The sequence below is a fragment of the Haliotis cracherodii genome, unplaced genomic scaffold, assembly GCF_022045235.1.
Source record: "Haliotis cracherodii isolate W230 unplaced genomic scaffold, xgHalCrac1.p SCAF_2, whole genome shotgun sequence".
In the NCBI taxonomy this organism is placed as follows: Eukaryota; Metazoa; Mollusca; class Gastropoda; order Lepetellida; family Haliotidae; genus Haliotis; species Haliotis cracherodii.
In genome coordinates, this window is record NW_027266275.1 from 3,570,142 (window position 1) to 3,587,500 (window position 17,359).

Sequence of the window (17,359 nt, forward strand, 5' to 3'; positions counted from 1 at the left end):
TGGGAGTCACATGAAGTGATGTAGTCACTAACACTGGGCGTATTCCCGGTACTGGGTGTCACACGGTGTGGTCTAGTCACTAACACTATTAACACTACAGGCAGGACTGGGTATAGTCATGTTATCTATAAATTGAGATTACAATATATACAATGGTAGTTTATTGCTATGGAAATAACCCATGTCCAGATTTAGAATCTGCAGTCAGCTCTACATTTACTGCTGCTTATCTATGTTTCAGAACGCCGGAAGATTAGAATGTACAAGATCTTCAAAAGTGAGTTTTCTTTTTGTTTTCCATACACATTGAATGTTTAATGTCTTATGTGTTTATTTTGTTTGTTTTATTTTCTTGTATTTATAAATTTGCTTCTAGAGTTGTTTCCCCTTGTTGTCTATACATTGCTAGCGTCGATGTCGTGTGCTAGTATTCAGGCATAATTCATAGACAGAGCTGTTTGGAGACACAAACACATGAAACCTGACCACATGGACTAGGACCCGGTCAGTCTTAGCTTTGTAAAAGGGAGATGATTTGAGGTGGTTTTCAATTTGACCATTTCCATGGCTTTTTTAAAAACCTTGGCCATCTCAGGGAAATCATTGTGTTTTCTCTCCTGGATATATGTGAGGTCAAGGCGACCCATGTCATGTCATGTCATATCTCCTTGACACATTGATCAATCATGAAGTTGAAATTCACTTTCAGAGTCATGCACTCAAACATGAATTTATTTATGATAGCTCACAAAGTGTTTGTGGTTGTAGGATAATAAAATTTGGTACATATCTCCCTTTGATTAATTTCATCTATTAAACAGTTGTAGTAGGTATGTAGTTCACCAAACTGAACTTTACCGAAGGCAATGGCAGCACACTGGAAATATGTGGTGGTATGTAACCATTTCTGGGGCCTTCTAGAAATAGCAGTTAAGGGTAGCGTTTTTTTAGTACACTACCATATTTCCTCAATTAAATGCCCAGGCATATCTTTCTTTCAGACATTCAGCATTTAATTGAGAATATAATGTACTCAAAAGAAGTTAAAGATGGCCGATTAATTCATGTTACTGTAGATACTCCTTTTTTAGAAAATAGTTTTGGAGTAGTATACTTGCAAACCCTTTTTGTAGTTTTCCTCACAGTTTTCAAGTTGACCTAATGAGACTGCTGGTCTTGAATACATGGTGCAATGTTATAAAGACAATCCTGCTGAAATAGTTCTGCTGTGATAGAAAATACTGAAAAGCCGCTTGAACAAGATAGTAAGCAAGTAAAAGATTTGATTGAGTTTAAACAACACTGGCAAAGCTATTTGTATGGAAACAATACACAGAAGGATGGGCGATGATACCCAGCCCTTGTTGATCATGTAATCTAAGCCTCTCTGACCTTCCGTGTCTATTCCCGCAGCCTTCTCAGAGTTGTGTGCTAATGGGGAGACGGAGAAGGTCCGCGATCTGCTGTCCAACAACTGGACAGACCTGCGCAGGATCCTCGGCTGTGTCCCTAAAGGTGGATTCCCAGCCCTTTCCAGGTAACTAGGGGCTGCACGCGTTGATGATGTTGTATATTCCCAGCCCTTTCCAGGTAACTAGGGGCTGCACACACTGATGGTGTTGTATCTTCCCAGCTCTTTCAAGGTAACTGTAAATTCCACACACACTGATGGTGTTGTATATTCCCATCCCTTTCCAGGTAACTAGGGGCCGCACACACTGATGGTGTTGTATATTCCCAGCCCTTTCCAGGTAACTAGGGGCCGCACACACTGATGGTGTTGTATATTCCCAGCCCTTTCCAGGTAACTAGGGGCCGCACATACTGATGGTGTTGTATATTCCCAGCCCTTTCCAGGTAACTAGGGGCTGCACACACTGATGGTGTTGTATCTTCCCAGCTCTTTCCAGGTAACTAGGGGCCGCACACACTGATGGTGTTGTATATTCCCAGCCCTTTCCAGGTAACTAGGGGCCGCACACACTGATGGTGTTGTATATTCCCAGCCCTTTCCAGGTTACTAGGGGCTGCACACACTGATGGTGTTGTATATTCCCAGCCCTTTCCAGGTAACTAGGGGCCGCACATACTGATGGTGTTGTATATTCCCAGCCCTTTCCAGGTAACTAGGGGCTGCACACACTGATGGTGTTGTATCTTCCCAGCTCTTTCCAGGTAACTGTAAATTCCACACACACTGATGGTGTTGTATATTCCCAGCCCTTTCCAGGTAACTAGGGGCCGCACACACTGATGGTGTTGTATATTCCCAGCCCTTTCCAGGTAACTAGGGGCCGCACATACTGATGGTGTTGTATATTCCCAGCCCTTTCCAGGTTACTAGGGGCTGCACACACTGATGGTGTTGTATCTTCCCAGCTCTTTCCAGGTAACTGTAAATTCCACACACACTGATGGTGTTGTATATTCCCAGCCCTTTCCAGGTAACTAGGCGCTGCACACACTGATGGTGTTGTATATTCCCAGCCCTTTCCAGGTAACTAGGGGCCGCACACACTGATGGTGTTGTATATTCCCTGGCTCTCATTTTGGATTATTGGATATTGTCTGCCGACATAGGACTATGGAGTGATAGGACTATACAGAGATATAAAGTTGGCAGGCATTTCTGGGGTTTGGACCCAGCAAGCAGAAGTAGTACATGTATTTTGGCCTACAGATCACTCAAACAAAATTAATATACTGGGCTGGGAGTTATCACATAAGCGCTATGATCGCTTTGTGGAAGGGACCCCTGAATGTCTAAGGAAACTACAGTCAAGTCTCGTTTATCCGACACTCGTTAATCCGACAATTGGCTTTATCCGACACAAATGATGGGAACCGATTAAATCAGTGCTGTTTAGACCCGTTAATCTGACAGTCTCGCACTCCGACTCCGACACACCTAATTTGCAACGATTTGCTGAAATCACTCATTAATCAGTCTCGTTAATCCGACACGGTGATCAGCGTACTCCGTGGTCATCTGCCTATGAGTACACAGCCCCGTGTTTTGATGCGAGATGAGTCAGTGAGTAGCTGCATATTTAAACGGCTGCAGAGATAAACTTTATGTTTTGTGTTAAACTTTAGAGGTTGCATGATTAGAAAACATATTCCGCGAACAATGTAACACAACAATATGAGTATTTCCTTTTTCCTTTTTTTATTACAACATGTTGGAATCGTTATCTATCGTGTAGTTGTCCAATTTTCGATCACGAACGTTGATAATACCTAATTTTGTTTATCCGACATACTCGTTAATCCGACATAATCATATGCAACCAACAATGACAGATTAACGGGACTTGACTGTATGTTAGTGTGTAACATCCTTGCTTCTGAGAATGACTGTAATGAGAAATGTTATGTAAGTTTAATATCAAAATTTTAGAGTAACAAGCTTTTATGTTATGTTATGTTTTCAGTGCTGTGAAGTCTGGCAGCTTTGATTTGGTTGAGCTTTTGCTGGAGCTTGGAGCAAAGCCCATTCCCCACACAGAGAATGGACTCACCCCGCTCCATCTGGCTTGTGAGACAGGGACAGTTGAGGTTGTCTCCATTCTTATGAAGGTAGGGATGTCCTTATGTTAAGGAATATTTTCATTGCTTATTGAATTGAAGGGGACTGTTTTCATTGCATTGAATTGAAATGTAGCTGACATTTCAGCAAATAATTCAAGTGTCATTCATACACTCCCATAAAAAGTATAAACATCCCTCATCTGCCAAGTTTGTGTGGAACATGTGTATTATATTTCTGTCATTTGAAAAGAATAAAATAAGAAGAATGTAAGGAGTATGGGTTTCTCACCAGTGGTGTATTTAGGTTCTGGTTTACGTAAATACTAATGGCATCTGCGTTTCCCCTTCAGAAGTTCACCGACCTCTGTATCATGCGAACCGTGGACCACCAGCTGCCATTCCACCGGGCTGCGGCCTGTGGACGCACAGACATCCTGCAATATCTCCTGGCATTCCCATACTCCGATAACTTTCTCCACTCGTACGTTGACAAGCGCTCTGGCCGCTACTACTACTCCAGCATCGACGTTAACCCCATCGACTCCACCGGCATGACGCCGCTGCATCTGGCAACAGAGACAGGATCTCTGGAGGCAGTGAAGCTTCTCCTGGACCATACGGCCAAGCTGGAAGATGACGAGGAGCCTCTTGAGTCCACTGATCAGACGGGCTATGCCCGGATGACCAGCACGACCTCGGAAGGTCACTCTCTAGACAAGGAGGTAGACCCATACAGGATCCACCCAGTTGACAGGGACATCAAGTCAAACGAAGGCCTGACGGCACTGCATTACGCTATAAAGAACCACCACCCAGACATCGCACAGGTGCTGGTGAAGGGAGGGACAGATCTGAGCACTATGGTAATGGTGGATGAGTCTCCGTTGTCGTACCTAGCGTACACATTAGCGCGAGGGGATCCTGAGGTGTTTGAGCTGCTGCTGAGACATGGAGCTGAAGACACAGACAACATCTCCATGAAGCGAGCGCAGGAGACGAACAACAAGGAGATCATCCAGTTGCTGCTGCAGCACAAGACATCTAAGGATCACATCCACACAATTAACAAGACTGAAATGAAACTGGCATATGCCGAGGCCCATAGCAGCTTTAAGAGTTACCCTGACCGGACAAGTCTGCCTGATGAGTACAGGAGACTGTTTCCATCCTGCCCTGTGTCGGTGAACTGGCACAGGCAACAGCTGGATAGCATAGACAAGCAGTGTCTCATCAGAGCGAGTTTCGTACACAACTTAGCAATGAGACCGATCGATAATAATTTAACAGCGCTCTATGCAATAACAAAGATTGATATTTCACATAACTATTTCACAGAGCTACCCAAAATCATGTTTGAGTTGCCTTCTCTCCAAGTATTGAATGCTGCTGAAAATCGGATCAAAAGGTTCCCACTGGAAAAGGACTTGGAGCGGGCAGTAGAGTGTCTCCAGATCGAGGAGCTGCACCTACAGGTGAACAGTCTGGAGATGCTACCCAACTATCTGTTCCGTCTGCCAGCCCTCAAGTACTTCAACGTGTCCAGGAACTGTCTGAAGAGAGTTCCGATTGACATGTGGACAGCTCCCTCTCTCAACCACTTCAACCTGGCTCAGAATGACCTGACTCAACTCCCCCACTGGGAGATCGGTGAGCCCAATCTGAGCAGACGGTCAACCATTGCTTCTATAGCATCATCGTCAAATTCAGACCATGGAGATTTTGAGAATGACAGTGGATGTGGTTTCTTAAATGAGGGCCCGTATCAGGAGCCACATGAAAACACTGTCAACCATTATAATTGGTGGAGGCAGAGACTAATAGTCAGTGATCTTGATAGGCATAAAATGAATGATAATCAGACAGGTATTCGCCACTTAAACATCGCAGGAAATAAGTTCATTGAGGTGCCTCCATGTCTGGCGTGTTGTGCCCCTTACCTGGAGGTTCTCAACATGACAGACAATCGGCTGGACACCGTCGGACCATTAGGTCATTTGCCCCAAAGTCTCATCGAACTGAATCTGTGCCGAACTGGACTTGAATCACTGTTTCCATGGATACAGAATGCTCTCCAAGACCAGCATTGTTTCGGATTAAGCAAAAGGTAAGCACTGTGTTTGTTGTTATACGTTTGTACATACATTAAGAATGTTTTGTTTGTTTTTCTAATGCTGCCCTCAGCAGTATTCCGGCTATATGGCCGCGACCTGTGAACTATTGAGATGAAATAAACAGCCAATGATTGATATCATGAGCAATGGCCCCTGCCATCAGGGTACAATGACACTCAGAACGTCACCGTGACCACCCAATCCATGTAATTGCCTTGTACGACAAGCATAGATTTCTGGCCACCTATAATCCCAAGGGGTAGTCTGAGCAAGACAAGATCATGACAAAAAGGGCCTTGTAATTGACCCTGTGCAGCATTAGACATGGCACTTGTCTTAAAGTCCTATATTAACTGCCCAATAGTTAGGGTATCATAAGGATGTAGAAATTTGCCCTTTTTAAGGGTTTTGCTGTATGTTATCATTATGAGGACTAGTGGACTAAAACTGTTCTGTGGCAGCTGTGTTCAGACTGTTATAGACACTGTTTTGACAGTGTTTAGTCAGTTTGGGACACTGTCTTGACAGTGTTTAGTCTGTTGTAGACACTGTTGTGACAGTATTCTGACCTTGCAGCGCAAGCTCCCCGACGCAGTTCCGAATGTCCCCTCGAAGTCACTCCCCCTCGATCTCCTCCGTCAGTAGCTTCTCCCCGCTCCAGGCCGCCGCCACCATCAACTGTCCCCACTGTTGTCACGTGCAGCTCCCCCTCCTGGAGAAACTCAACCTGTCTCACAACAAACTGCGAGGTGTTGTCCTCACGAAGATGGCGCGGACCATATCTGCCACGAGCATGGATGTCACAGTCAGTATTGTGCTCTACCTTTCTTGTTGCCATGGTTATATGGATAGGCATATTGATATATAAACTTGAGTTTTACCTTTTGTAGATGCTAAGATTGCTGTTTTGACACAGAAATTATGGTTCTGTAGTAACACTGACTGATTACCCAATGCACTTTGATACGATACATATATAGTCTAAGAGACAGCCTACTAGTATTCATTTGTTTGAGGACAAAAGGTTTGAAAGCCAATCTCTAGATCGAGCTCAGAATCTGAAAAAGACCCAGCTGTGACAAGTATGAAATGGGTTTTCAAATGCAGAGCTATGTGTTGGTTCAAACCTTTTAGCCTCAGACACATTGCTACAAGAGGGCTGGCCCCTGGACCAAACCATCATTCTGTATCATATGGTTCATAAATTGTTTGAATTTTCATGATCATATGGCTGTGTTAGGTGTGGATGTGTATACCTGGTCCCTGTACACTTGGTGTGTTATAGATAATAACGTTTGTGTGACTTCAGGCAGCCAACTTCAGCATGGAGTCGGACGAGATCCAGAGCCGCTTGCTGTTCCCCAACATGAGCGAGTTGGACGTCAGTTACAACAACCTGACTTGTCTTCCTCCAGACATTGGAGAACTCACAAACCTCAAAGTTCTCTCCCTTAGTCGCAATCCACTCAAAGAGGTATGTATATTTGAGAACATGTTTCCACCAGTTGGACCAGTATGTGATACTGTTGTAGTAGGTATCTGTTGTTTCCACAATTCAGTTATCTTGACTTTATTGACTTAGAAAAGTTGGTGCTTGTAATTGAAGAGCCTACTAGGTTAAAAAAAATAATAGTCTTGGTTTTCAGGCACCACCCACATCATCATAAAGTCTGCTGCACGTTTCGTTTTTATTGTCATTTTCAAAAAAATATTAAAATCCTGATACTTTTACACAATGTGATCCAAAATAGCACGCAGATACTTCCCTTTACATGCGCACTGCTTTACAGCACATCTTGTGTTATGGTCATGGTGGCAATAGCAGCTTGTATGCCTGTTCATGTAGGGAGGCCCTTTCCCAGGATGATTGTACACAACTGATTATTTGGTTACATACTAGTTTGAACAAGCAAAAAAACAAAAAACACCGCCCACCCGTCCGCACTATATTTTCAAAAGTCATTGCCTGAGAACCAATTCTGTTACTTTTTAAGCCCAATAGGTAGTATTTGACAAGATAAATTAGTTTAATATTGTGTTACCGTGTTGCAGCTAATCAGTGTCCACGATGTGTTATTGTCTTGCCCGTTATTGTGTGTAGTTATGCTACAGCTGTCTTCCCTTCTCAGCTGCCACCAAAGTTAGGTCTGCTGAAGAAGTTGTGGAAGCTGCAGCTGGAGTTGTCCACGATGTGTTATTGTATTGCCTATTATTGTGTGTAGTTATGCTACAGCTGTCTTCCCTTCTCAGCTGCCACCAAAGTTAGGTCTGTTGAAGAAGTTGTGGAAGCTGGAGCTGGAGTTGTGTCCCCTGGATGGGGTGATCCAGGACATGATCAAGTCCTCCCGCTACCCCACCAAGGACATCCTCGGCTTCCTCCTCTCCGTCCTGGAAGAGTAAGTCTACCGTGCATGGTCTCAGAGACATGTTTTTTTTAGAAAAAACGAATCGTGGTCATTGTTTATCGTACAATAAAACACTGCAGGGAGAATAAACCATGAGGATGCAGCCCCGAGTGGTTTGTTCTCCTGGCAGTGTTTTTTTATACGATAAACAACAACCACAATTTGATTCTTTCTTATATCAACACTATGTACAGCCTCTTTGTCAATGATGTCAATAAAATGTAAATGCTTTAAAAACATTTACCCGGTATTTAAATCATGATGACTCTGAGTATAATGTCAGACAAGTCCATTTTATGAACAGGGGGGCTACATTGGTATTTCCCGGATATTCTCATAAGTTTCAAGTCAATAATCTTTCCCTCTTTTCCCCAATTACAATTGTCATATCTCGCCCACTGTGAAGGCTTTCATTTGCAATGCCAAGCTACGTCTATAGGGAAGAACTCAATAGACACTTCCCTCTCAAAATTAACGTTGTTCAATATATGATGTCATCAAGTTACAAGCGCATGTTTGAATCGTCATGATAGAACAATGTTTTTTTAGATAAACCACGCTTCGTTTTTCATTGTTCTTTGTGATTTATCATGTAGCTGTCTTATATAGGAGTTTATATTCTTCACTGCACCTTTTGGAGGTTTGTGAATTGTGTTGATGAAATGCTTGGCATTTCCTGACATGTTTCAAATGTAAGATAATTCATGTAGTGTTGTTAGATTTCACAAAGACATATGTTTCAGTTTGTCATAAATTATGAAATTCTTCACTCTGATCATCCTGATTAGGAACCATTTCTGAATTTGTGGATTTCACCCAAGTGTTGACGGTCTTGGACGTGCACCACAAATTCGCTTTCACAACAATAACTCGAGACTCGACTCACTCACATGGGGTGTTGCAGGTCCACGGAGTACAACTGCATGAACCTGATGATCGTCGGCTCCCATGAGATCGGGAAGACGTCACTGCTACAGCGCCTCAACAAGGAGGGCAAGATGCCCAGCATAGCCACAGTGAGGACACACTGCCACCAGGGCTTCTGTCAGGGGAACATGGGGCTTAAGCCTCACTAAAGTTATTGTTACATTGCTATCCAAATTTAAAAAAAATGTGAAGTCATTTGCTTTTTGATTTTTTACATTTTTAAACAAGTTGTGTGCATGGACTGTGGACTGATGTGACTCACATCCGGTGATCAGCTACATGTACCCTTGCTGTGTTCGTCATTTAGGGGCTGAAACAAGGACTGGACAGCTCAGAGTCTGTATTCTGTCTGGGGTGTTTCTATGTTGAACTGTTGAAGGTGTCTCAGTGGGCTAGAACTATAAAACTGACATTAATCTGAACTAGTACAAGCAGCCACACACACAGAGTCAATATGTGTGTTGCTATATAAGTGCAATAATCTTGAACGTGATGTTAAACCTGATTTTACTTCGCCTCCAGTCAGCAACAAGTAGGTGTAATTTGTATGACATGACACCCTGTCCAGTGTCCACTCACCTCAACATATATTCAAGGGGCGTCGAGTTATGTACAACACCATTTGTTGAAATCTGTGTGATTGATGGACATGTCTGCTTATAGCACTGGAAGGATCGGGTGAGCAATACGCAGGAAGTGACACGTCCTCGAGGTCAGACCTTGTCCACAGTCGGCATCGACATCAGCCAATTGGTCATTGACCGGAGGTCAAAAGGTGCAGTGCATTTCCGTACCTGGGATTTTGGTGGCCAGGTGAGTTTCTACGCTGAAGTGTATTATTACCAGAAGAGTCAGGCTTAGATACGAAGTGTATTATTACCAGAAGAGTCAGGCTTAGATACGAAGTGTATTATTGCCAAAAGAGTCAGGCTTAGATATAAAGTGTATTACTACCAGAAGAGTCATGCTTAGATACGAAGTGTATTACTACCAGAAGAGTCATGCTTAGATATGAAGTGTATTATTACCAGAAGAGTCATGCTTAGATACGAAGTGTATTATTACCAGAAGAGTCAGGCTTAGATACGAAGTGTATCATTACCAGAAGAGACAGGCTTAGATACGAAGTGTATTACTACCAGAAGAGTCAGGCTTAGATACGAAGTGTATTATTACCAGAAGAGTCATGCTTAGATACAAAGTGTATTATTGCCAAAAGAGTCAGGCTTAGATATAAAGTGTATTACTACCAGAAGAGTCATGCTTAGATACGAAGTGTATTACTACCAGAAGAGTCATGCTTAGATATAAAGTGTATTATTACCAGAAGAGTCATGCTTAGATACGAAGTGTATTACTACCAGAAGAGTCATGCTTAGATACGAAGTGTATTACTACCAGAAGAGTCATGCTTAGATATGAAGTGTATTACTACCAGAAGAGTCAGGCTTAGATATAAAGTGTATTATTACCAGAAGAGTCATGCTTAGATACGAAGTGTATTACTACCAGAAGAGTCATGCTTAGATATGAAGTGTATTACTACCAGAAGAGTCAGGCTTAGATACGAAGTGTATTATTACCAGAAGAGTCAGGCTTAGATACGAAGTGAATTATTACCAGAAGAGTCAGGCTTAGATACGAAGTGTATTACTACCAGAAGAGTCATGCTTAGATACGAAGTGTATTATTGCCAGAAGAGACAGGCTTAGATACGAAGTGTATTATTACCAGAAGAGTCATGCTAAGATACGACTACATGTGTCATGATTTTTGTCTCATGGATACTTTTAAGGTCTTTCACTCATGAATAGACTTCTTAATGGCTCCATTCACAAATTCGTTTCGTACCACCAATGTTTATGACAAGTTCTTGCATGTCATTGGTTGAAGGTGAAGGTCAATGCCATTAAACCAGAATTGCTTACATCTTTGTTATTTAAGTAGCTAGAGTCTGAGAATGTTCTGTTTGTCCTGCCTTGGTCCTGTGTGTCCCCAAAGTGATGTTAGTAATCATATTTCTAATGGGAAAGTTTTGGGGTATTCAGGAAAAGTGGGGATAGGCCTGCTTCTGTTTTTGCATATAATGCAAACACTTTTCTAGTTTGTTGAAGATTTGGTTGCTGAGCAACAACTTAAAAGGACCAGATCTTACTGTGTAACATGAACATGGAGACTGCTTTATAACCTTAGCTTTTATTGTTTGCTGGACCTGATATATCTCATCTCGTTCCTGTCTCTGTTTTCTTCCCTGGGTAGCGCGAGTACTACGCCACCCACCAGTACTTCCTGTCTCCGAGATCGCTGTACCTCGTCCTGTGGAACCTCACACATGGCCCTAAAGGTGTGGAGAGTTTGCTACAGTGGCTTGTTAATATCCAGGTGAGTCTTATATGTAAAGCCAAGGCAGCCTCGAGGTGAGTCATATGTAAAGCCAAGGCAGCCTTGAGGTGAGTCGTATATGTAAACCCAAGGCAGCCTCAATGTGAGTCTTATATGTAAACCCAAGGCAGCCTCAATGTGTGTCATATGTAAACCCAAGGCAGCCTCAAGGTCAGTCTTATATGTAAACCCAATTGTTCTCATTGTTCAAAGAAAACTACAAGAACAAAACAGTTTTTAATGAAGGGATGGTTGTTAAATGTAACAGTTAGTCAGCACCTCCTTAGGTACTACGTCTTTGTGATCTGTTCACTCCCTGATCCTCAGGCGCGCGCTCCTGGAGCCCCAGTGATCATCATCGGCACCCACCTGGACAAGTTAGAGGACCGTGCCACCAGGCGGAGCTACCCGGAGGACTTCGAGGAAGCCATGATGGGGTTGGTGCACAAGAACTTCATCCTTGTCAAGGAGCCAGAGAAGTGTGGGCTCCCCAACATCCTGGACGCCATCAATGTCAGCTGCAAGTCGGGCAAGCATGTGTCCAAGCTTGTGGACATGATCTACGACCATGCCTTCGACCTCAAACATCCCCGTACGTTGTGCATGTTGTGATCTCCGTTTCATGCTCCTAGATGTTGTGTTGTTGCGACGTCCATGATTTGTATGTTGTGATTTGTATGTCTAGTGGGGCAGTGTCATAGATTGTGAGTCCGCTCTGTGGGCCAGTGTCATAGATAGTGAGTTCGCTCTGTGGGGCAGTGTCATAGATTGTGAGTTCGCTCTGTGGGGCAGTGTCATAGATTGTGAGTTCGCTCTGTGGGCCAGTGTCATAGATTGTGAGTTCGCTCTGTGGGGCAGTGTCATAGATTGTGAGTTCGCTCTGTGGGGCAGTGTCATAGATTGTGATTTCACTCTCTGGGGCAGTGTCATAGATTGTGAGTTCGCTCTGTGGGCCAGTGTCATAGATTGTGAGTCCGCTCTGTGGGGCAGTGTCATAGATTGTGAGTTCACTCTGTGGAGCAGTGTCATAGATAGTGAGTTCGCTCTGTGGGGCAGTGTCATAGATTGTGAGTTCGCTCTGTGGGGCAGTGTCATAGACAGTGAGTTCGCTCTGTGGGGCAGTGTCATAGATTGTGAGTTCGCTCTGTGGGGATTTACATTTATACATTCAGAAATTTATAATGAAAAGTAACCAAATGACAACACTGTTACTGACTCATTTACTGATAAATGTTTAGGACAAATATACATGATTACAGAAAGTAAATTGCCAAATCACAAAATACACCTCTCCTTTTAAAAAAAGCAGTGCCCACACTTGCCCTACTCTTCCTCTTCTCGCGGCAGTACACTTAAAGACATGGAATCTGTGTCAATTTATCTGCTTCATGTATAAGTACTTTCATCCAGGGATGCCATGTGGATCCTGTAGAGTGAATTAAAGATCCTTATCAAACCTCCATGTCAGAATGATGAGATCTGATTGGTCCGCATGATCTTGATAAAATACTGTGTACCTTGGAGGGTAATATATTTCTCAGCAGGGGAATATATCTCTTATACCCCACTACGAGCAATGCAGGCTGCACATGGATTTCTGAGAGCAGAATAAATCCCTTATAACCCGCTTCAAAGCAAAAGGGCTGCACGCTTTTCCTAAGTCAATGGAAGTCACGTGACTTAGCCTAAACTAACCTCAGCTCAATAGAACAGCTGTTTTCTATCAATTTTGAATTTGAGTTAATTCTCTTAAAATATCACATTAAAACATGTCGGTAAGATGAATTTGTTGTAGCAGGATCACTAGGGGAATATGGGGTTTTATGCGTCCTTTGTTAGGTTTAATACCACTCACGTCCGGCAAGACGCATAAAACCCCTAGTACCCCTCATTATTATCAAAATTATAATATTCAATTCTACTGGGTAGCAATGGGTTGCATGATTAGAAAACACATTCCGACTGTCACTTTCATGATCTGGTAAGCGACGCTCTGATTGGTTGGATGAAAGGTCGTTCTGACGTGACCCTTAATTGGATGTCCTAAGATCTTTGTTTAGCGATCAGATTTTAATGAGATTGACTGGTTACAAATTATCAAACCAAGTTTACCCCGAAGTGATATAGCTTGAATATCAGAACTATAATCACACATTAAGTTTGTAAATGACGTTGAATGAGACAGTGAACCATGCTGGTTGTCACTGACATCAAACTCATGGTGTGTCTCATGACCATGGTGTGTCATGTGACCATGGTGCGTCTCGTGACCATGGTGTGTCATGTGACCATGGTGTGTCATGTGACCATGGTGCGTCTCATGACCATGGTGCATCTCATGACCATGATGTGTCTCGTGACCATGGTGTGTCATGTGACCATTGTGCATCTCGTGACCATGGTGTGTCTCGTGACCATGGTGTGTCGTGTGACCATGGTGTGTCGTGTGACCATGGTGTGTCGTGTGACTATGGTGTGTTTTGTGACCATGGTGTGTCTCGTGACCATGGTGTGTCTGGTGACCATGGTGTGTCTGGTGACCATGATGTGTCTTGTGACCATGATGTGTCTCGTGACCATGGTGTGTCTCATGGTCATGATGTGTCTCGTGACCATGGTGTATCTCATGACCATGATGTATCTCATGACCATGACCATGATGTATCTAGTGACCATGATGTGTCTCGTGACCATGGTGTGTCTCATGACCATGATGTATCTCATGACCATGATGTGTCTCGTGACCATGATGTGTCTCGTGACCATGGTGTATCTCATGACCATGATGTATCTCATGACCATGATGTATCTCATGACCATGATGTGTCTCGTGACCATGGTGTGTCTCGTGACCATGGTGTGTCTTGTGACCATGATGTGTCTCATGATCATGATGTGTCTCGTGACCATGGTGTGTCTCGTGACCATGATGTGTCTCATGACCATGATGTGTCTTGTGACCATGATGTATCTAGTGACCATAGTGTGTCTTGTGACCATAGTGTGACCATGGTGTGTCTTGTGACCATGGTGCGTCTCATGACCATGATGTGTCTCATAACCATGGTGCATCTCGTGACCATGGTGTGTCTTGTGACCATGATGTATCTCGTGGCAGGTTCCCGCACCCAGAAGCTGCTGAAGCAGAAAATCCCTAAGAAGTACCTGCTGCTGCAGAACGTGGTGATGGAGCTGGCACAGGAGCGTCTCCATGACAACAAGGAGCCCGTCCTCTCCAAGTCGAAGTACATGTGAGTCTGCCAGAGCAGCATCTAACAGTAGCAGTAAAAAAATCTTAGTGTTTTTTTCAGAAATAGCTAATTGAGGCCATAAAGATTGACAAATTCAACAATTATTAGAGAAAGCAATTTCTTTATTTCACACAACAGTTTGATGTGTTCCTCTCAACCGTGTAAGTGCTGGTGAAAGGTGCAGCACTATTAACTGTGCATGGACTTGCATGATTGGTCAATCGGAAGTTTCAAGTCACAATAACATGATGGATGTTTGGTTTCAAATTTAATTTGGTGCTATCCTAGCTACTAGTTACACACAGTCAAGTCTTGTTAATCCGACAGTCAGCTTTATCCAACACTAATGATGGAAACCAATTATATCAGTGGTATTTAGACCCGTGAATCCAACAGTCTTGCACTCCGACTTACCTAAATTGGCAACGAATTACCAAAATCACTCATTTATCAGTCTTGTTAATCCATCACAGTGATCAGCATACTCCATGGTTATACAGCCCATAACAGTAGTTTTGTGTTAAGCTTTAGAGGTTGCGTGCTTAGAAAATATATTCCGCTAACAATGTAACATAACAATATAAATATTTCATTTTTCATTTTTTTATAACGTGTTAGTATTGTTATCTATCGTATAATTGTCCATTTTTCGACCGTTAAAACTACTTAATTTTGTGTACCCGACAAAATCATAACCAACCAACCTTGTCGGATTAACGTGACTTGACTGTATGTCTGCAGTGAGAACAGTGTATGTTTACAGGTTTGCAGTATGTTTATCTGAATGTTTCATGGTTGGTCTTTACTGAACTTTGTTTGCAGGCTGTGTGTGTCCAACAAGATGATGGAGACTGGCACGACCTTCAGGGATGTGGAGGAGTTGGAACAGGCAACCAGATTCCTGCATGAGAACGGTGAACCAGTTTAATGGTTGTCATGTTAAACACAGAGTCTCCCATAAATTTGGAAATAACTGTGTTCTGATTGGCCAATCGGAGGTATCAAATATGTGAAATTAGATATTTGAGAATGGTTCATGTTATGGGAGATGATTTTAATGCATTTTTCTGTGAAAATTATTAGTGAGTAGATGAGTGAGTGAGTGAGTTGAGGCAGTGTTTCAGTTGTGTCATAGGGTGTGAGTTGATGTGTGAAGTGATGCAGGTCTTTGACATCTAAGACAACAAGACAAACATGGGATTTAAACCCTTGAACATATGTTTCTGGCACACCTAAAAGATGCAACTGTGCACAGCAGATTGTGGAGTCTTGGGTGACCGGCCACCAGAGCCTCTACAGCTATAAGTAACCCAGGGTAGCCATGTCACAAAAGCCTCCTAGGACTACGACCTCATAAACCACATCATAAACCACATCATAACTTTTAAATCCGTTGCTATGTAAAATATGTCTTACGGTCTTGCGACATCCTAGTGTCACATTAAGAGGGTTTCTTGGAATGGTCGTAAGTAGAATCTTCAAAGGTTTGTAAACTGTGTCGCAGTTCCCTCCCTTGGGTTGTAAGCCATTACAGCACAGCACGAAGAGGCTTGCATGAAACAGCTCCCTGAATCTAATTCCTGTTCTGTCTTGACTCTGTGTTCCAGGCGTTCTGTTCCACTACGAGGACCTCTCTCTGAAGGATCTCTACTTCCTTGATCCTCAATGGCTCTGTGACCAGCTGGCAAAGGTTGTCACCATCAAGGAGATTAACCGATTTGCATCCAGAGGTGAGACCCATTGTTTGTAGATGTGTACCATGAAAACAGTTAGGCTTAAAAAAATAAAAGAATTGGTTCTCAGGCAATGACTTTTGAAAGTATGGTGCGGGCGGGTGGTGTTGTTTTTTGTTTTTTTGCTTGTTCAAACTAGTATGTAACCAAATAAACAGTTGTGTACAATCATCCTGGGAAAGGGCCTCCCTACATGAACAGGCATACAAGCTGCTATTGCCACCATGACCATAACACTAGATGTGCCGTAAAGCAGTGCACATGTAAAGGGAAGTAACTGTGTGCTATATTGGATTGCATTGTTTTTAAGTATTAGGATTTTTATATTTTTCTTGAAAATAGGCATCATGAAGATCAAGAATCTAGAGCTGTTGTTCAAGAACTCCCTCCAGCCAATGGACATACAGAGAGACATCACAAGCTTGCTGAACAAGTTTGAAGTGGCTCTCCAGTTCGATGATGAGAACCTTCTGTTGCCGTCCCTGCTGCCGACGGAAGAAGATCTGCAAGTCAGTGTGGAGAAGAAGTGTGACGTCCGGGTAGGTTCATGGGGGAGATGCTAGATGAGAGAGTGTTCCAGACATGTTGTTGGCCTGTCCTTACAGCTCCTCATAACAAAACTGTCCCATCTTCCCGAGGCAAGAGAGTTAACTGACTTTAAAAGTTCATTTTCCAGCCTTGCCGAACTAGGCTGTAATTCATGGGCGCCACCAGTGGTTATTATGAGTCATGCCCTTCTGAGCCTCGCCTATGGACCAATCAGATTCCACCTCTCGTATCACTTGCGTTTGAATCAAACAAAATGGCGTCGCCTGGTCAAGATGATCTGATCGATAATCAAGTTATATTGTGTGATAAAATGGGTCTTACATTGCGAAGTGCATCAAATTGCATGAGAAACCTTGATTAAAAACATGAAAAGATTTGGAAAATATTTGTTGACAACAAGTTGGCTGTGTACATGCTTTCCAAATCCTGCAATCAACCGAAATCTACACAACAGTTTACTGACCGGATTT

The 17,359-nt window shown here is 43.0% G+C and overlaps 1 protein-coding gene across 1 annotated transcript in view; it reads left to right on the top strand.

The window, feature by feature from the left end:
- The window catches only part of LOC139469483 (leucine-rich repeat serine/threonine-protein kinase 1-like), a 48,094-nt gene that overhangs the window by 10,979 nt on the left and 19,756 nt on the right, over positions 1 to 17,359 (top strand). The window contains exons 4-18 of the mRNA XM_071251666.1: positions 242 to 277; positions 1,414 to 1,537; positions 3,435 to 3,579; positions 3,882 to 5,635; positions 6,219 to 6,447; positions 6,952 to 7,116; positions 7,893 to 8,038; positions 8,952 to 9,063; positions 9,638 to 9,787; positions 11,234 to 11,356; positions 11,684 to 11,948; positions 14,475 to 14,607; positions 15,430 to 15,521; positions 16,215 to 16,337; positions 16,683 to 16,879. Of these exons, the coding sequence (XP_071107767.1) occupies positions 242 to 277; positions 1,414 to 1,537; positions 3,435 to 3,579; positions 3,882 to 5,635; positions 6,219 to 6,447; positions 6,952 to 7,116; positions 7,893 to 8,038; positions 8,952 to 9,063; positions 9,638 to 9,787; positions 11,234 to 11,356; positions 11,684 to 11,948; positions 14,475 to 14,607; positions 15,430 to 15,521; positions 16,215 to 16,337; positions 16,683 to 16,879 (3,794 nt within the window). The remainder of the gene's footprint in view (positions 1 to 241; positions 278 to 1,413; positions 1,538 to 3,434; positions 3,580 to 3,881; positions 5,636 to 6,218; positions 6,448 to 6,951; positions 7,117 to 7,892; positions 8,039 to 8,951; positions 9,064 to 9,637; positions 9,788 to 11,233; positions 11,357 to 11,683; positions 11,949 to 14,474; positions 14,608 to 15,429; positions 15,522 to 16,214; positions 16,338 to 16,682; positions 16,880 to 17,359) is intronic.